General features: G+C 45.5%; 2 protein-coding genes across 2 annotated transcripts in view; both read right to left on the bottom strand.

The window, feature by feature from the left end:
* Nucleotides 1-20,867, bottom strand: part of LOC120949101 (uncharacterized) — a 252,172-nt gene that overhangs the window by 74,282 nt on the left and 157,023 nt on the right. The window lies entirely within an intron of this gene.
* Nucleotides 91-20,856, bottom strand: LOC120949072 (kinesin-like protein Klp98A). Its single transcript, XM_049607771.1, has 9 exons — nt 20,623-20,856; nt 18,767-19,472; nt 5,237-7,328; nt 4,895-5,017; nt 4,616-4,738; nt 4,358-4,536; nt 2,979-4,294; nt 2,730-2,902; nt 91-2,657 (listed from the first exon to the last, which is right to left on the bottom strand). The coding sequence occupies exons 2-9, from the start codon at nt 18,811-18,813 to the stop codon at nt 2,415-2,417; spliced, it is 4,296 nt and encodes a 1,431-aa protein (XP_049463728.1). The 5' UTR covers nt 18,814-19,472; nt 20,623-20,856; the 3' UTR covers nt 91-2,414.

Raw genomic sequence — 20,867 nt, 5'->3', positions numbered from 1 at the left:
CGACGCAAACGAACTTGATTTCTTTCGGACGTATTTTGTTTGTATTGCGGTCAGTAAAAAGAATGGAATATAGTTCCAAGATCCAATTGGTTGATGTTGTTTTTTCGTTTTACTTAAATATACCATTCGTCTGTAACTTCATCGACACTAGGAACCATCCGTAAATTGGGTACAAAGGATGGACACTTTTCAAGTCATACTGTTGTTATAACTGTTGTCTACTACATTTCACATCAAATGTCTGCACGTCCATTGTGGGATTAACAGTCTAACCATTAATTTGAACGTTTGAATTAGGGAAAATGTTTCCAACATTGTTTGTTTGTTTGTTAATTTTTCTTTTACCAGACGAGAACGTTTTCAATTTTTTTTATGTTTTGTTCTAATAAGTCATCAGTCAAGTGTTGCTTTGTCCTTATCTCACCTTATCTTACATGTCTCTTTCTCTCTGGCTTCTCTTCTGCATATTGCAAACAGCAATCGCGAGAGAAAAGAGTTCAGTTTTGGTTACAACGTCTTTTTGTGTTTTTGTTGTTATTTTGCTTTGTTCGCTAATTTTATTTTTATTGCATTAATATCTTTTTTCTACTTTTCTCGAACACACACAAAATGCATGCACAACATGATGTTTGATGTTCTGTTTTTTTTCTATTCCACACTACCACACAGGATACCTAAACGATCACCTAAACAGTATGGGTTTCTAACATCAATGTTTCGTGTTTTCTTTCGATTTCAATATCCTAACATACAGGCCTCTGATGTAAACAAGCTCCTGAGTTACTTAATACTATGCTGCATTTCGTGCGAGCAAGCACTACTCTGCCAGCCCAATTGAAAGCAGCACGTAGAAAAGAATAACAATCGATTTGTAGCTTCGAACAAAAACTGCATTCAAAATCTAGGAAGAACCACGAGCGCTAGCAAGAGACGAACGAATGCGTTGAGTGCACAACATAGTGCCCTAAAGCTAGATTTTTGCTTTCGTTTCTTTATCTCTTTCTCTTTCTATTTTCCTCTTTCTCTCTTTTTCTCTAGCTCTCTATTCATAAAATAAATTTCTTACGCACTTAATAACTTTTAACCCTTTATCTAACAGACAATGAGTTAATGCACACGAGTTTCTTCTAGAACTATACTGTTTGTGAGACGAAAATCGAACGAGAGATGACTAACGTGAAGGGCAAGGGATGTAAACCATGATCTGTCTGAATTATGGGAAAGCACTCGACGATGATATTATATTGCGCATTGCAGCAGTACCATTCTTTGGCAGGGGGGTTTGGGATTTTCTAACAAGCATCAACTAGATAACTGCGGGCGCGAGGGAACATGGGATCTAGCACAACTAGGGTTAGGAGGGGTTAGGGGCAGAGGGTGAATAATCACAGTTAGTTACAATTGATGAACAGTTTTATCTAACCGGAACACAGTTACAAGAATTACGCGTGTTGTACGTATTGTTGATATGATGCGATTATGATTTCGTGACGATCAGATGTGTTTTTGTTTGTTTTCTCTTCTTTGTATGTAGATTTTAACGATTTGAATATGATCGCTCCTCTGCCTTATATATATATTCATGATGTTATAAAACGTAACGGAAAAGGAAACTAGCTTTTTTCATCTTATTCTCTACTAGCAAACTTAGCCAAACCTAAAGCTAACTTTCAATCGATTTACTTACTATAAAAGGATTGTAACCAACGCGCAATGGCTAACCGATGTGCACTTATATACATTTACCTTTCATGCTTTCATCCACCCATTCCATCTTAACCGAAACGTCTCTATTGCCCGATACGCTTTCAACCTGACAACACTTTATCCATTGCAACGATAAAGTCCGGTGAAGCTACTACGGGCAGGACGGTGGCTGTTCGATGGACACACTTCCGCCGAAAGAGGCTGAATGTATGGATGGATGGAACCGTAGGACCGTTTTGAACGTTTCACCACACATTGCAACAAGTGCAGGAGGACGAGGCTATTATTGTCATTGTTTTGTCATTTCTGCTTTGAGCCTAACATGCTGTGCTATTCGCGATTCTAAATGGGTAAGACACCGTCGTGGATTAATTAAAGGCCACCACAAAACTATGAGGGGAGAGAATTGGTAAATAGAAAAATAGCGTAACGTACACATTTAAAACACATTCCCTAGGATCATTTGCACAATTGCTACTCAACAAACTAACGGAAACAGAGTACAGAGACCCTTGAATGAGTCGATTGCTTCCTAACTAGTTTTTTTCTTCTTTTTAATACTACCTAAAACCTAAAACAAACCTAACACAAGTACGCCTTGGCATAGAAATCTACAAGTCTTTTACATCACAAAATTAAAACGCCCGAAACCAATACCGCCAACCTGGCTGGGCAGGATCTAGCCACGCTCCGACGCAGGTGTGCTACTATCCCGTGCCATGTTTGCCAGTTTCGAACAAACCTTTCTTGAAAAATGGATGAAACTCGATAAGCGTCTGCTTGGTTAGTCCGGGCCGTCCCTCGCCTTCGTAGATGGGACAGTGGGGGATTTTGGCACACACCACCAGCAGCCGGCGCAGGTACGTTTCTAGCTGGCGACGACGAGTTTTTGCTACCGATTCCGTGTTTGAAGCGAACAGTTCCCGCCGCGGGAAAGGTATGGTAGCAATCTGGGGGCAAAATGGTTCGGAAATGGTGGTTAGCGACCGTGCTTGAGCGGTGCGATCTCAGGCCACACATACCTTATCACCGTACAGTTTCTTCATCGTTAGATGCAGCTCACGAAAGCGGCTGTACCGTCGCAGCAACGTCCATCGTTCATCTGGCAGATTTATTTTCACCTCATACTCGTAGTGCGTTTGCTTTCCCGCGCCTCGAATAATGTACGTCGGGATGTTTATCAGATGATCCGAACCTACACAAAGAGAGAGACAGAAAAGCATAATAATTAGATACGTAATTGTTATTTTCCCCGCACTGTTCACACTCACGATAAGTTCCTTCGATGGACGGCAACGATCGCGTAACACTTGGTGCGTAGATACTGCCCTGGTCGCGTGCCCGAATATACCCGGGATAGATGCACGAGTTGCCCACTCGGCTATCGTCGCTGTCGGTAAAGCTTTCGGGAATGTCCCGCATCGAGTCCAGCTGCAGCTCCCCATCGGACAGGCAGCTCTTCTCCACATCCTGTATTTTGATCTCCAGCTGCACGATGCGCTTCTGCAGATCCTGCAACTCGCCGATCTTCCCGTCCAGCAGCTTCTTGTCACCGTTCGTTTCGAGGATTTTCATGATCTCGGCCTTCTTGCTCGCGATGCTTTCCCGCAGATGGTTCATCTCGCACAGGATCAGGTTCGCTGTCGACGACGTGATCGAGCTGTTGTCGATGGACGATCCGCGCGACCGTCGCTCCTCCTCATCGTCGACCTCCTGCCGACGCCGCCGCCTCCCGTGCGCATCCTCCTCTTCGTACTCCTCCTCTTCGTGGCTGCCGTCGGTGCCGCTGCTCACACTGCTCACCCGTAGCGGATGGATACCGTGCCGGATGTCAAAGATTTCCGTGCGCATGCTGCTGCTCTTGCTGTTGTTGCTGTTGCTGCGGTTCCGGTTCGGCACGGAAAGCTTCAACCGGTTCGAGCCCGGCGTACCGATCGAAGACATGGTCGTGATGGTGGTACGCTCCTCTTCCGAGTCGGAGGATTTGTGGCGCATCCGCGGCGATTGCTGCGGTTGCTGCTGGTTCGACTTCAACAGTCCACCACCATCCGTCACGATTACGGTCGTGGTTGTGGTCGGCAGCTTTTTACCGCCGTACTTTGGATTCGGTGTGGACGAGGTGGCAAGCAGCAGACAGTGGTCGTCTGATTGAAACAGCAGTTTGGCCGTCCCGCTAGCCGCCCCACTACTCTGTCTGTCAACGCTACCTTCACTTTCGTTTTCATCCGCCTCCGTGTGCAGTGCTGCGGCCGTATCGGTGGCTCGATTCGTTTCGAAGCTCACACCACTGTCGCTCATACCGCCGTGCAGCAGGCCCCCGTTCGAGGTGGCTTCCTCGTAGTCCCGATCGCCCGTATCTGATTCGGTACCGTCTTCCGTCGAGCTGGGTGTCGGTATGAGTTGATTCAACGAGTTTAGGGCGGGCGTGTTAAGCGCGGACACGAAGGAACAGTCCGAGTTGGCCGTGTGGAACGTGTCGCACGTTTCCAGCGTTCCGGCACGGTTTGTGCCCAGCAGTAGGCCGGCCTGCTCGCCCGTACCCTCACCATCGTCTGCGCCATTTGTGTGCGTGAGGTTCAGTGTCATCCTGCAAGAAGCAAGTTCATTATTGGTATCATCCAGCACACGCCCTTCAAACAGAAATACTTACCCAAGCTTCTTCTGCTGAATCAATTCCAGCTCTTGTTGTGTTCGCTGCTGCAACAGTTCCCTGTTTTGCTGCTCCAGCTCCATTACCTTCTGATCCAGATCGGCAATCTTTTGTGTGCTTTCCGCCAGCTGTTGCTCCTTCTCGGACAGCTCCGCTTCGTACTTATTGATCTCATCCCGCTGCACGAATAATGCAAGGAAGTAGAATTAGTAATGCTCAGTGTGCCGTTTCAGCTGGATCGATAAAGTAAATGCTTACATTACGACGAACAAACTCTTTGATGTACTGCTGCGAGTAGTTGTCGAGGGAGCGAGATATTTGTAGCAAAATTTCCGAATAATCTTCCGTTTGCGGAGCATTGCGTATCAGTTCGCTGCTTGCCTGTCAAACAAATTAGTCAAAATTAGTCACATTTATCCTCAATTAACTACTCCGTCTAGAGAGTCCCACAACGAGGCGAGTCAAGTCAAAGATTGTCTGAAAAATAATACTCTAAATGTTTACAACAAAACGAAATAAAACTAGCACATTCTCTACCTCGTCCAGGCGGCCACAGTCCTGCAATTCCTGAAGTTCTTTCGCGACGTACTCATAGAAATCGCGTTTCTTCGTATCCAGCTGCGTTTGCAGAGCGGACAGCTGCCGCACTAATATGTCTACCTGGACTCGCGCAAACAGTGCAAAGGGTTCCGAGCGGTAGCGAATCGCGAACGTAAGGGAATTAAATGAAATCAACATGAAAATGAAACAAAATGAGAAATAAAAAACAGAACAGAATAAACATAATTATTAGCCAACAAAATGTCGGAGCACTCTAATAGCGCTAAAAACTAATGAAAGGATCAGGTCAATATGGTCCCACCGATGCCCCGCTCTTACTTGTGTCTTTTCGTTGCTCTTTTCCCACAGCACCATCTCCTTGCGGGCCATCAGCTCCCCGATCCGGCAGTCGAGCACCGTCAACCGGTCGCGCTTGGTGCTCTCCAACCGTTCCAGCTCCTCGGTGCACAGCCTTATCTTGTGCTTGAACTGTTCGTGCATGCGCGTGCGCTCCAGATTCAGCTGCCGCAAAGCGTTTTCGATCGTTTGCAGTATCTTGCGATGCTCGTCCTGCAGCTCCGCATCCTCCCGGCTCGGTGTGTACTGGCGGAAGCGAAAGGCGCCCTGTGGCGAAGCCATACCACCACCACCACCACCGCCACCAAACAGGCTGAGCGAAGACCCGCTAACGCCACCGTCATCGTCGCTCATAAAGCTCGCGCAAAGGTTTTCCCGCGACGCGGCAATCAGCGACAGCCGGGAAAGATCAAGCCGGGACGCCCGCTGCTGGTGGCTACTTTCCTGCCGCATTTTGGCCGCTTCCGCCGGATTGTTGTAGCGGAACATGTTCGTCCGGCCGAGCAGCAGTATGTCGCCCTGGCTGATCGCGGTCGGCACCTCGATGATGCTCGCGTTCAGCAGACAGGTCGCGTTCGGATTGGGATAGATCGTCGCATTGCCGTTCGACAGCACGATGCGGCAGTGCTCCGGCGCAATGCCAATGCCGTTGAGCGAGATGTCCTGCGGGTACGGCGCCTCGTCCGTGCCGATCGTCGTTTCGCCCTCCTTCAAGCTGTACAGCGTCACGCCGGTGCTGATGTCGTCGTGGATGCCGATCAGATGCGGCACCTCCGAATCGAGCACCACGCCCACGCCCGACTTGCGCAACCCGAGCGATCGCTGCTCGCGCAAAATGCTTTGCGCTTCGCGCCACTTTTCCGTCCACTCTTCCGTCAGCACCTTCTCCTGGGCCTCCTTTTTGTGCAGATCCTCCAGCACCTTTAGCTGGGGTTCAAGCGCCGCCCCACTATCGCTCGACAGCATCAGCTTCAGCTTGTAGATTTCGTCCCGCAGTTCGCGGATCAGCTTCACGTTTGGATCCTCGTTGATCGTCGGCTTGTTGATGATGTTCTTCGCCCGGTTTGCGTACCGGAGCGTGCTGAGTGTTTCGCTGTAGTTCACGTCGGCGGGTGAGATGGCCGCAATCATGATCGTTTTGCTGTTACCGCCCAAGCTGTCCTTCAGCAGCCAGGTTAGGATGGAATCGCGGTACGGGATGTACAGTACGCGCTTGTTGTTGGTCGGATTCGTTTGCTCGGCCAGTGCCGAGATGACGCTGCCGAGCGTCACCAGCGATTTGTTGATGTGGGCACCCTCCTTCAGCCGCTGCCCGGTAGCGCCAGTCGCATTGGCCCGCTCGCTGCCGGCCAAATCCACCAGATGGATCTTGGACACGGTTTCGCTCGGCAGATCGTTGAGGTAGCGGGCCTGCACGAAGGTGATGGTGAAGATCGCATGGCTCCGGCTGCTCGTATCGTTCATGTTTGTGCTGGCCGTCGTCCGCTGGATGTTGCCCTGGATCATGCAGTTCTGGATTTCCGAATAGTCCGAAACCGGATGCTGGGACAGGCTTTCGACGTACGGCCCGAGCGTGCGATGCTCTCGCACCCGCAACCCATGCCCGGCACTGCTCGGCCCGAGCAGATCCTTCACCCGCTCGTTGTAGATCTCCAGATAGGAACACTGCGTCTTGTACCCCGTGCCCTCCTCCTGGCCGAGCTTCATGCGTGCGAACAACGAGCGACAAATGCGCGGGATCAGCCCCTGCGCTTCCGGAGTGCCCATCATCGTGAAAGTCTTGCCACTGCCCGTCTGTCCGTACGCAAACACGCACGCATTGTACCCCTGGAAGGCGCAGTCCACGATCTCCGTGCCGAGATCGTCGAACACGGTCTCCTGGTGCGTAAAGTGTGGGTCGCGCTCATCCACCGACCAGTACGAGTGGTCGAACGTGAAGTCGTTGAACGGGTCCAGGGCGGCCCGGGACGCCAGATCACCCCGTACGCCATTGCCCGTGCCCAGTTTCGGTTTCAGCAGACGCGTCTTCTTGCCATCCATCTGCACGATGAGCTTTGCGCCGAGTTCATGCTCCCTGGAAAATGAAACAATGCGATGTTGTAACATTATTTAGGACTGTGTAGAGTGAAGATACATGTTTGCCTCCATCGTTCGTCAACAAAAATATCATTTCAACCATCAAGAAGCATTATTTATCATCGATGCCTTAATTTCTCGCTCAAAACCTTATCATACGGATGAAATCAAATAGTTGAAGCAAAGCAAGCCCCCGCTACTTCGCGCAATCAACACGAGGCGAAGTAACTTTAGCACGATTTAAAGATAATTCATTACGGGTTCAGTGTTTTCGGTCGTTCTTTTTGCATGACTCACTTCCGCTATGCCAAATTGGAATTCATACACTTTCTAATACGCGGTAACCTTCTGCCCATTGCGACGTTTATTGGAGAGTTTTGAACAGCTCGCAAATCATAATCATGCTTTAAGCCTGATAATCATGCTACCCCCTTTGTGGCCGCCCCTTCTCCTCTCTGCCAAGCCTTATAATGAACTACAACCCCAGTGACCAGCGTCGCATTTGAAACACTTCGCGTTTGATAGATGCTGATCTCATGAACTGAGCTGAGCTGGATGCGTAATCCATGTTTAATTGATTGTTCGGAGTTTGAGATTAAAAAATATTAATATACTGCCCCTTCCCTCACCATCATGAGCCATCAAGGACAATCATTAAACCAAGGGACAACCGTTTCCTTTTGCCGGTCAAATGTAGCCTTCGTCATCTTACTGATCGGCCAGTGACACATTTCCAGCTACCGTAAGCGGCACGATAAGGCTCTCGCGATCACTGGTACCGAAAAGCAATTACATAAGCGTTTATTATAGCAGAAAATTTGCCAACCGCAGGAACGGTACTGCTGCTGATGGTGTTCGCGCAATCCACGATCGAAATCCATTGATAAATAGTGCCGAAATTATTGAAATTATTATACCAATCGAAAGCTCCCCGGAAGTAACAACTGTACACCATCCGTTTAAATGGTTATTTCGCTAAACGGCAAACGAGTTACGTCGCTGGTCGGCTGGACGTAAGTCGCAACTATCCGTACCACATCACAAACCCACCACCATCATCGTGGCGGCGGCGGCTACCATAGGTCGGGAGTTGCATCACCGTCTCGCGGGCGGGCGGGCGACCATGGTTTGGCCGACTGTCGGTGCCCGATTGTCCGAAAAAACCGCAACCCTCATTACCAAGCAATGGTTGGATTCATATAATTCTCGCAAAGGTTGACCTATAGATAGGCAGGAGTAAGCAAGCAAGCTAAGAAACACAACAAACAGATTGATTCACATTCCGCGAAAGTGAAGGTAGAAATGGGAATTCAATAGATATGTGTGTGTTTTTCTTAATTAAACAATGCTTGTTGTGTTGTTTTCGCTTTTATACTAGCTGCATCTAGTTGAGACTCTTACCAAAGCACCAATAAATCTTGTCTGGAGGATTGGCGATAAAATAAGGAGATGAAAAACTTATTTAATTTCCAACCATCATAAATCGCTATCTGATTCAGTTTATAAAGATCGAAATACGGAATTTATATTAATGGGTATTTTCTGCAGGTTTCGCTCAAACTTGCGAAATGATTGACACATATTTATAAATTTTAAATCATAGGCGATTTAAAACATTCAAAAAGCCGGAACTTATATTTACTCCGTTTAAGTTATTCGTACGGTAAAGCTCTACGCACTACAATGCCTGCGCCAGTGCTTACTAACGAAGAATGGATCAGAATCATGCCACGACAATTACACTTTGTTGTTAGAAAAAAAATGTAAGATATGCATTACAGTGTATCACTATTAACTATTTCGTTTAAACTACAACATAATTGCTGAGGTGAAGCAAGTACTTTTACAGTTAAGCATCAGTGAACGTTTCATTTAAATACCAATTTCATCAACAAATCTCAAATATTCAACGATGGTTTTCGAATCCTCCTTCAAAATAACAAAAAATTTAGAATATCAACTGAAATAAAACATTATAATTGAAAATTATGAAGAAAAAAACATCATTTCCTGGCTCAGAAAGTAAATGCTTTCATATCCACAATCTATCATCACTTATATCAACAAATCGCCAAAGAAACTAATATCCATTATGAAAGAATGGTAACATTAAGCATTTATTGAACTGTGCGAACATAATATTTGCCCCTTTACGGTTTTAGATCGTAAGCTTAAATTTCAGCCTGTTCAGCTGTTTGTATTGTATAGCAGTTTTCGAGCAGCTATCAAAGTGGGTATACAGGGTTTCACACTTTACCTCAAGACCGCGGGACCCCTTCCCGAATCTGTCTTAGCCAAAGCCAAGACTGCGGTATGATGCTTGAAAACGTTGATGATACCTGAATTCATCGGATGCAATGCTGAATCTGCGGCACATTTCTCGAATCACACTGGTCCGCGTCGAGGACAGGCGGTCGAATATTTTTTTACACGGATAACCTTTGTGTACATCAGTGTACTGAAAACAGTTAATTATTTTTTCGTGCTTTTACTAGAAAAGATTATTTAAACAGTTTAAACTACTTTCTTAACACTTGTAAAAAATTTAATTAAACAAATATGCATTCACTCATTTTATTAAATTGTCCTTTTTTGGTAAAAAACGAAAAGGATAATTGAGTGTTTCAAATAGGCTGATGTACATAAAGGTTATCCGTGTAAAAAAATATTCGACCGCATGTCCTCGACGCGGACCAGTGTGATTCGAGAAATGTGCCGCAGATTCAGCATTGCATCCGATGAATTCAGGTATCATCAACGTTTTCAAGCATCATACCGCAGTCTTGGCTTTGGCTAAGACAGATTCGGGAAGGGGTCCCGCGGTCTTGAGATAAAGTGTGAAACCCTGTAATATACAGGTGGGCTAATCCCAAGGGGTATATATTTAGAAGGCTGATTTTTATCGCTTCTGCTTCTGAATGAAGATTTTAAGAGTGTTTTATGTATTCTTCAATCTAAAACGCTTTTTTGAGCAAAAGTTTTCACCCTTCCTGTCAAAAAGTGACGTTCAAATTTGGTTATGAAAAACATGGTATGAGATCACCTGGTTTACATACACTTTGATTCTAGATTCCATCACCTGATATCTTTAATGCACCTTGTGATGAATGAAAACACGACCTTGTTTTGCCATTTGTTCAAGCAGGTACTCGAATCTAATTCGGGCTGAAATACTCAAAACTGAAAACCGTAGGCTAGTTTTGTGTGTGGATTTGTATGGAGTGTTGACATGATTTCAGCCTCCAACTGTCAGACTCCATATAAAAAAGCTGACTAGAATCGTGAAAGACCCCATTATCTGACTTTGGGGCACCCTGGAAAGTTTCTTAGACCACTTATCAGAAAAATTTCTTCGCACGTCTCTGAGGACACTCTTCAGCTATGTTCAACAAAAAATCAGGCCGATATCTTGAAAGTCTTGAAAGTCGTACAGTCGCCATTCCTAAGGAAAATGACCAGCACCAATTTCATACCTTTTCTTACATTTATGCATAATTTTCAGGGGGTTTTCAAGATATAGGCCTGATTTTTTTGCCTGAGCATAGCTGAAGAGTGTCCTCCAAGATGTGTGCAGAATTTCTATAAGTGAATTCTTATTTCTCAGAAATTCTGATAAGTGGTCTAAAGAACTGTCCAGGGTGCCCCAAAGTCAGAGATAATGGGAATATATCAGGTGTCCGACTTTAGGTGACCGCCACTGTACGCATTCTCCATAATAGTAATTAGTGTTTCGGGGTGACGAAAATCCCCTTTGTCTGTGGGCTTCTCCGATTGCGTTCGATCGACAGTGTGCAACACTGGAAACGAGTGTACACATTAACGTGACTTTAAATGTGCAGACAGCATAAAACCCACCATATTGCAGTCCTGTGATCATGCCCTTCCCTTGCTCCCGCATGAAATACTCGCCCGTCTACTGAAACGGTAGCCTGCCTGGCTGCTTGGCTGCCTCCACCAGACTATGTGCACTTCAAATTGCAACAATCGTGTTGCATAAAGCAGTTGCAACAATAACGTAGGAAAAAAGACACCGTATCGAGAATCGAGAAAGAAAAATGAGACTCGAACAGGAGGGATGGTAGCCATAGTGGTGGTCTGACTGACCGCCTAACCAAACCATGCGACGGTTTAACCGGCCGGATAACAAGGTTTGTCGTCGGAGCTGTGGAAAGAAAGCGAACAAAAATCCCCCGCAGAAGAACGGTGCGTCTCTCGTCTCTCGGAGGAAATCCAACACCACGTCTGGGGCTTTGTCGGTCACATTGTGACCCATGGAAGCTAAACAAAGGTGTGCAGCAAGGGAGGCGAGTTCTTCGTCTACCGTCAACACCAGCAGTACGGCACGCAGCCGATTTCTGCCCTCCTTTCAATTCCTTCTCGTTTCTTGCGCGTTCCCGGGAGCATAGCAGAAGCACAAACTGGCCCCACCGTCTATCGGTGTATTGCATTTCCGTGGTTAGGAAATCAGCGAACTGAAACCCATTGCCCACGGGCCCTGAACCGGTGCGCCAGGTACGCTTGGCCAAAGAGTACAAAGACTACGTGCAACATTAATTATTGAAGAAAGGCAAACAAACAAAAAAACCCGAGTCTCTGTCAAGCGTGCTGTATGCGGTTCACAGTCGGCCGTCATGGCTTTTGATTCTCTTCGGCTGCTGGTTGCAGCACCGCAGAAAACGCAAAGTAACACATCGAGCTGGCAACAGGCTGTCGGTTCCGTTCTCGATGGTTGTTGGTCGTTGCCAGGGCAAAAGGAAATTATAGAAATTATACTTGGATAAACAAAGTTACACTACACAAAAATGATTAAACTACCAAATAAGCGGATTCGTTTAAAGAAACGTTATAGTGTTTTAAAAGTAAATTGTATGCCAAGTTGGTAATCCGTCCCTCGCAACGGTATGAGTAAGACGGTTTTACTCCAATGTACCCTGAAGCGTCTGGTGAAAAGTGAAAATTTAAATTCATACCAAAGCCCAGTACGTCTATCGGCGCCCCCTCTTTACTACCGGTGTACCACACACAAGCACACACGGATAATGCCTAACGCTTGCCAGTTTAAACAAACGAAAGCTATCCAACAAGAAAATGATTTACTTCCATATTGCACCCACCACCGGTGCAGCGAAAGACAGCAGCAGGAGGAGGATAATGACGATAAAGAGAAACGCACATTGCACATAAACGCCCACTAATCGAACCTCCATCTCCCACCCCCCCGACAGTTATGCTCAATAATGCTCACGAGCATGAAAGTGTTTTTTCACTGTGTTTGGCGCCGTTTTCCCTTTCCCCATTCAATTGCTCCCTGTTGAGCGGGGAGCTGGAGTCGCGGAAAACGCGGTAGTCCAAAAAAGAGGGCCGATTTCCGTTTCCAATCCGCTTATCGCGGGGCCGAAAAATGGTTTCACACAACAAAGATGAGCCCCCACGATGGTTGGGGGGGGAGTCCAGTTCGGGCGTTTGTGTATGCAATAGCCTCACTGATAGTGTTGGAAGCGATCGCGTTAGCGCTTCATCTCGTTATCGTTAGGCATATAAACATTCCATCAGGCCGGCAAACAATTCAATCCCGACTGGTTCGCGCTTTTTGAATGATTTATTTATGTACGCTACAAATGTTGCCAAGGTATTGTTGGATGGATCGGTCGGAGTTTTTGAACAGTTTTCTCTTTGATCCTAAGGTGATTGCAACGAAAAAGTATTGAACCTTCACTTCAAAGTACAGGTTCTTTAAACACCGTAAAAGCAATATAAATGATATAGAACTAGCTAGAATGAATGATATTATTGTATATAATAGGAGCCAACAGTTACATCATTATGCTTCACAAACACATCCAATGCTTTCGATTGATCTTTACATAGCTAAAATGAAAGTATACCGCAGAGAGTCAGATCACAACCTTCTGAGCATAGCCCCGTTCAATGCCACCGTAAAGCCGTGGCTCTTTCCGTTCGGTGATGGCCGCACGCTCAGCGTCTTCAAAGCGACCCATATGAAGAAGATGCCACCTCGCAGGCTCACCTTGATAGTCACCGATCCGTGCAACCCCGCGGTAGCCCGCCACGAACTTTGCGCCGAAATTGTGCATGCGAAACAACGCCACACCACAGGAGATGGGCAAGCTGGCGGTTTCACCGGAACGAACCCAGCACACCGCAAGTAAACACACACACACAACATTCAAGAGTGTGCTGTGTTTGATGGTAATGACAAAACTGAAACGCAACCCACATCAACTATCTTCCTTCGTGTATTTAATCTCGGCATTATTTCTTTGCTGACCGCACACGAACACGTTGGAGTGTTTAGCGAACCATTGCCGGAAAAGCGAACAATTTAATGCAACCAGGGCCCGACAGTGCGTGCACAAAAACGGAAGAAACGGAAGGTGTAAGGAAGCAATCGACTGCAGTCGGCAAGGGAAGGGCAAAGAGGCACGCAAGAGCACCCAAAACGCGCGGCTACGAACGAAACAAACAAAACGAATCATTGCGAATGAATTAATGTCAAAATAAATTAATTAATGTAAGGGCAAATAATGCAATAAAAAATCAGTCAATCAAGTTTTGTTAACGGTTGGACTTATTCAAGTCACATCCTATTTCGTCACTCAAAAGAATATTAAATTTTCGTTTCATTCAAAATCAATTAAACATGCCACGATTTGACCACAGCATAACGCCATCATCATCATCATGATAAAATGACCAACCTTCCGTTGGTATTAGCATCGAAACAACAAAGATAAATGCATCCTTTACTGCGGTTTGAACCGTCAAGTGTGGCACATTGCATTTGTCCGGACGCACTCTTGCAAGCTGACACGAAACCGTATCCCTTTGGTTGTGGTTTTGTCACATCGAACAGGTTGCGCCTTTTGATCTTCCACCGACCAAACCTAACAGCTCCGCTCCGCTGTTTTGTCCGCTCTGGACTGGTGTCAAATGATCCGTTGAATTACTCCAGTTTTTTTCTTTGTTAGTGTACGATCAAGTGACTAAATTCACCGTCGATTTCGTGTTGACATGTACCCTTACCATTCCGTTGCTTGTTACCATTCAGTGCTCTCAATGTCCCAACGTTTCATTGCTTTTGTACACGGCTCCAAAGTGAAAGTGAGCACGTATTGGAAATAATGCTTATGTGTGTCGCTGTGTCGATCATAATGATCCGGTCGGAGTCAGAAAAAAAACCTAAATCGGTAGAAGTGATATTTTCTTCAGCCGGCCAAACGATCGAATGGTACAACTTTCAACACAAAAACGTTCTCGTCCGGGCGGATGGCAATGAAAGAGCAGCGCGCGGAACACTTTCCCATCGTGTCGCTTAACTAAAAGCGAGGAATCAACGGGCATTAGTGGAGAAGTATGAATACATTTTCTACACGGTGACATCTTACGGGCGACAGCCGTAAGTCAATGTACGTTGCAGCACCGCAGGAGATGAGTCATCAGCGTTCGAAACCCACATTGCGTTTGCTCTTCCCGCTTCTTGTCTGCGTTTCAGGCTTGATAGGAGAGTGGCGGTATTTGCCTTTTTTCCATACAGCGACCAGTCGAACGGAAAGAAATTGTCAACTAGAGCCGTGTTCTTGATAGGGAGCGGGCAAGGCTCAACATGCCGCTTATCAGCATCGGCTACTGAAGTCATCATCTCGTTGTCGTAATATAGGTTGCTGGTAATGAAAATTCCACAAACTCTTACCAAGAACATCAACTACGCACCGTGCTCGTTTAAAATGCAACATGTTAAGAAGCTTCCAGAAATGTCAGTAAAACCCGCGCTTCCTTAGAGCGATGAAAAGATAAAGCTGAAACAGCAATTTAATGCGCGTAACATTTGATTTGGAGACGATTGACGCCAAAAGTGAAAAGCCAAACTTAGTCAATTTCTTCCCTTCATTTTGTTATCAATGTTTTGTAGAAATTATCAACCACACATTAAACACGCTCGAAGCAGAAGAAAGGGTAAGCCCCAGGACTTCCTCATTCTTTGTGGCTGCTGTTCGTTCGCTTGCCCTGACCCGTAAGCGCGCATTCATGGTTTGCAACCTCAAGGCCACGTAAATTGCATTAAGTCACTGATGACACGGCCAACAGGAACACGCAAAACACCTGTTTTCCGTGCCTAATGACGGTCACATAATGGGAAACGAATGAGCCACTTTCTTAACTGTGTTCTAGCACTGCGAAAATAGTTTAACGTGTCTTGCTCGAGGAACCTTACGCACACAAACACACATGAGTTGTGTAAGACGGTTATGTGCTGATAAGCTTTGGGGTGGAACGCTGTCGTCCTTGTCGACTCGGGCTGTCAACCTACTGACGCACCAGCCGGATGCAATGGAGGCACATTGGTCAGATTAAAACAGAAGGAACGAAGCATTGATCAGTGTTTACTTTGAAAATGGTTTGGAAAGCGGCAACGAAAAGTGGTTTAAATTTAATTACAACCGTCCATTTAGTGCATCTAGGGAAGTTGCCAGCAAATTGGCTCCCCCAAAACGCCGGTTAACCTGCCCAATGTTGGTAAACAACTTTTCAATGCCTAACCTCTTCTAAAGCCAAAACAACACGACAACCGTAGCGTGAGAAATAGGTTGTTTCGCCATGGAGCGGGGAAAACAATCGACTTTAGATTGGTAAACGATACCGTTTATTCGTACCGTTTTCCCGTCATTTTGGCACTCTCAACAATCGACAGACGAACTGTGTCTTTTGGAAATTAAAAGACGAACCATAGAAAGACCAGCAACAGACGTGCTCTGATGGGCAGCTGGGAATATTTACTCACTTTATCTACTGTGTTTACTTGGCTTGAAAGTGCTCTACTACCGCCAACGGATTGTAAACCGTCGCGTGGAGTTTTCGTTCGAGGTAGGATCAGCTAGGAAAGTATTTTAATTACTTGAATGATAAAGTGGTCCATTGTTTTTACCTTAACCGCATTTGTGTGTAAAATAAAGCAAAACTAATTGCAATGTTGTAGCTCAAACATTGTTCTATTTTGCACATTTTAGCGATTTTCAAGCTTGATTTGTCTAAAACTTTGAATACAGATGTAATTTAAATGTAAATTAATATTTGTAATAAATATAAAAACAAAAATCACTTTAATACAGCTTAACTCTTCTGTACACTAAATACCACTTTAAAAATAGAATTATCGTGGCGTGCACGTGCTGCATGTTTAACCTTCCATTTTCCCCCGCTTTCCGTTGAACACCATGTTCTGAGGAAGCCATGTTAGAATGGCTGCAAAATGCATATTACGTACGAAAGGGCCAGCAAAAAAGCACACCACACACGTGCCTACAAACTCTTTACGAACCCACCAACAGCAGCAAATGGTGGAATAACACAGCGTACGCGTGCCCAGATTCGTACCGGTCTCCGGGTGGGAATCAAACTTCAACACAATCAAACGGTGGAAACGCACGAAGATGATCATCAACACGATTTTCGTGACCTACTACCCATCGACGGACACACCAATCAATACACGGAGCCTCTGCACCGCTCCAGCCCGCGGGAGTCGGTAATTTTCACGCCGTCATTAGATGATCAATCAATAGGAAAACTTCAAACACGGCATAACTTTAAACGAGCAAACGGGCTGCACGCACACTTTATTCGTACGGCTGCCGTGTGCCAGTGGTGAGTGTGTGTGTGTGCCTTTTTCCCACTGCCATGCCGTAATCCGTAATGTAATGGAATAATTTGGACAATTTCACATGCTTTACGTATTTGACTTTTTTGTTTCTTCGTTTCGTCTGCCAAACCCCGTGGCCCACCGAGGAAAATGGGCCAGCGAAAATGAACTTCGCCAAACCTCGTCGTCCGCTTTCGGGGACGGTAAACATGTGACGCAATATATACAAATCCACTGACGAAAGGGGTGGTTTTAATTTGAAGTACTACAAATCGAGGTTTGATTTTTATTTTTGTAAATTTACAAGCAGAAGAAACATTAAAATATTAACCTACATTTGTTATAATTAGGTTACAACAAAATCAGTATTTTTATCTTTGAGTTTCTAAAAGTGTAGGTCAAGTTGCTGTATTACAGTCAGTGCTGCAAAATGTCACTGTCAATGTCATAAAAAATCTGAATGAAACAAAATCCATGTCAGCGTCAGGTACATGTCAATTGTGATATCCAGGGTAATACTCAAAACGATTTGTATGACCAATACATGCTTAGTAACATTTTTGCTAGGTCAGTCACTATGTCATGACTTTTTTTTAACTATAATCAGTTCTGCAAAATGTCACTGACATAGTCATGACAAATTCTGGCTGAAACAAAATCATGTGAGCGTCACGAGTTGTACTATGATAATCAGAGGTGAAACTCAAACGGTTGGTGCGACTATCACATGCTTGGTGACATTTTGTACAACTCATTGTTAGTTACTTGGTCGCGCCATTTGCTGTTGGTGATCATCACGATAGTTATGGGAGATATGCAGTTCTTGCAAGTGGATCTAAGAAACAAAATGAGCATGTTTTCTCGCTCTGTTCGAACCGACAGACAATCAAAGCAGACAGATGGAGAAAGCATACTTATTTTGTTGCTTGGGACCACTCGCCAAGTATATTCGAAGAATGTTGTGATTATCACCGACAGAAAATGTCGTGACCAAGCGAGTGACTAAAAATTGAGTGCTAAACCAAATGTCACCAAGCATGTGATTGGCCCACCAACTGTTTGAGTCTCGCCTTTGATCATCTCATTTGTGTAGATGATCTGATTTGAGCTTCGTTTCAGTCATGAGTGTTGGTGATTGAAACAGTGGCATTTGGCACCACTGTTCACAACCAAAAAAACATGATTATGCTTGCGCTGGCATTATGCTCAGCTTATCAGTCAGAGTATCGCGTTGGACTCAAGTATTCGCATGTCGCGTACGGCATGTCATGACACACTTTCATTGAGTATCAGCAATGAGCATCAACCTACCATGGATATGTTCATTGTTTTCGTTCGTTTTCGGTGAACATCTCGTGATGCTCATGACATGTAGCAGCACTGATTACAGCACATTTTTAACGAGCTGAAAATTTATTTAATAATATGGGCTTTTTTCTTATTTACGAAAAAATGACTGGAACTTTTTCGACATTCTCTTAACATTTCTTTGGACTAAGTAAAAGTCCTGTTCATGACATGACATGACATGAAAAAATGATTTGTAAATAGTTGCAAATGTTCGCTTTCTTTGGAGTAGTTCCAGTTCACGCTAAACTAACGACATTATTCACCTTGTTAAACAAACTCGTAACCCAAATCGAATGCATTTTCTTCAACGATAACGGGAGTTTTTCTTTATTGCCTTGATTTATGGCACAAATTTTACGTCAGTACGGTAGGTCAAGTCCGACAGCGAACGCGCACACACACACAGACCGAACGTACTACACACTTACCTTTGATTGAAGGGACGAACCCGTACGGCAACCTTCAACGATGCCATGGTTTATTTCCTTCGATGGATTTACAGCGTTCACAGCAATGCTGCGCAGTGGAGGATCCGCGGTGGAGGTTCCTTTGGCGCCGGTCCTCGGCCTTGCATGCGTGTGTTTCGACAGTAACAACAAAGCAGTTCCGAACAGTTCCGGAATCACACAGCACCCTTCTTCCCTTTTCAACACACTCCTCTCCACGCCTCTCTCTCACTCACTCTCACACATACACACTCTTCAGAATGGTTTCGGTTGCCGTGGTTGCACACTGCAGCATGTGTGTAATGACATCTTTCCACTGCCCGAGATGGCGCTCTACGATGATAATCACTAAACAGCACAGCACCAAACAAACCAAAGAAATGTATCATCACATGCTGTGCGTTTGTGAGGGGTGGTGGTGCTCTGTTAGTATGCACCAGCGGCAACCAGCTGACTTCCGCGTTGCAGCAGGACCGCCACACTTTTCCGCGACCACATACGTATACAACGCGTGTGGTTGGGAAAATTTCGATTTGTTTTTTTTTTCACTTTTCACCACACTTCGTCATTTACGAGAATAAAACACAAGTACATTTAAGAACACGCACTCACACATACACAGATACATAAAACGGTTCACAGACACAGTTATTAGGCTATAAACAGAATAGCGCTAGCGTGAAGAAAGCTAGAAAACAAATGAAATGAAAATTAACGTTAGATACACGCCTAGAAAATGCAAAAAACGCAAAACACTCGACAAATCGACAAAAAAAACAACAGTGGCTCCCATTTTTACCAGCCCCCCGTTGGTACACCCCATCCCTCACAAAAACACACTCACATATGTACTGAAAATTCTTGCCTACTTGAAAAAAAACTCCCACTCCATTCAGACACTTTTCAAGTGCCTTTCGCCACTGACGAAAACCTAACACTTCTTGCATCTTCTCCGTGCTGGATGGATTTCCTAACTTGTAATGGAGCAGCTGGCAAAGGAAGGAAAACAACGGGGATAATGGGCAAGAATGTACGCTTCAAAGTAGGTACGTCTGTTGTTGCTATTTTGTTTTTTGTTTTGTTAGCTCGACTAATGATGTTGCTGCTGCTGAAGATGATGATGATGATGATAAGGTACGGAGGTAACAGAAGGTAACTACCACTGATGATTTTTCAATTGTGTACTCTCGCGCTTCAAGTACACGAAAGTTTGCTTTTTTTGTGTGTATCAATTTTCCCCCATTTCCACTGCGGTCAGCCGAGGTAGACGCGTATACCCAGCTGGAACTAGTTACATTTCTACTATTATTTAGGCCGCGAATGAACCGTAAAGGAGTGCACGGGGCGCGCGTGAGTAGGCCATAAGATACTATGGTTTTGCGCACTTTTAACCGTTGCTGGTACTGCTGCTACTTTAATTCCCACACTACCAATGTATGCACTCACACACCCTACCACTTTACACACACAACAATCACACATACACACACGCCCACGGGTTCAGCTGTTTACGGGGAGTTTGTTGCTGTTGTGTTGTTTTGCGTGTTGGCGTGCGCATCGTGAATGCCGTCACCCGTGCTATAGGGGGTGACTGCCATGCATCGATATGCACTCGCTGCGCTGCAGGAGGGCACGTTTCGCTTTCGCCTGTTCGCTTTTTCGCTGGTAGCTCTAAAACGGTGCGACCGTACTGGCTCACACAGGGACACGCACCCCAAAGAACACGGACACAGTCGGGCCTCTGTCGCGCGCGCACACACATGCCTGCTGCTGCTGCTACTGTGGGCACGTACGGCAGGCAAAAAAAGTAAAAAACCCTTTCACAGATTGAAGGCCACCTGAGGTTACAATCGCACAGGAAAAGTAGTAAACAGGCGCTAATTTCATCACAGTTCGCTGGATGTGAGTAGTCGGGGGTAGTGCAAATACTTCAAGAAGATCCCGTAAATGCGGAGGCCAAATATTTGCGCACTACGATGAGAATTGCAATTAGATCATCTAACACTAAAAGAATCTTCGTTCAGCTGCCACCACAGGCAGACGCACACACACACATACACACGCAATTTCACAGCAACTAGCT

Source organism: Anopheles coluzzii, chromosome 2 (assembly GCF_943734685.1).
Source record: "Anopheles coluzzii chromosome 2, AcolN3, whole genome shotgun sequence".
NCBI lineage: Eukaryota > Metazoa > Arthropoda > Insecta > Diptera > Culicidae > Anopheles > Anopheles coluzzii.
This window is presented reverse-complemented; position numbering and strand designations above follow the sequence as displayed.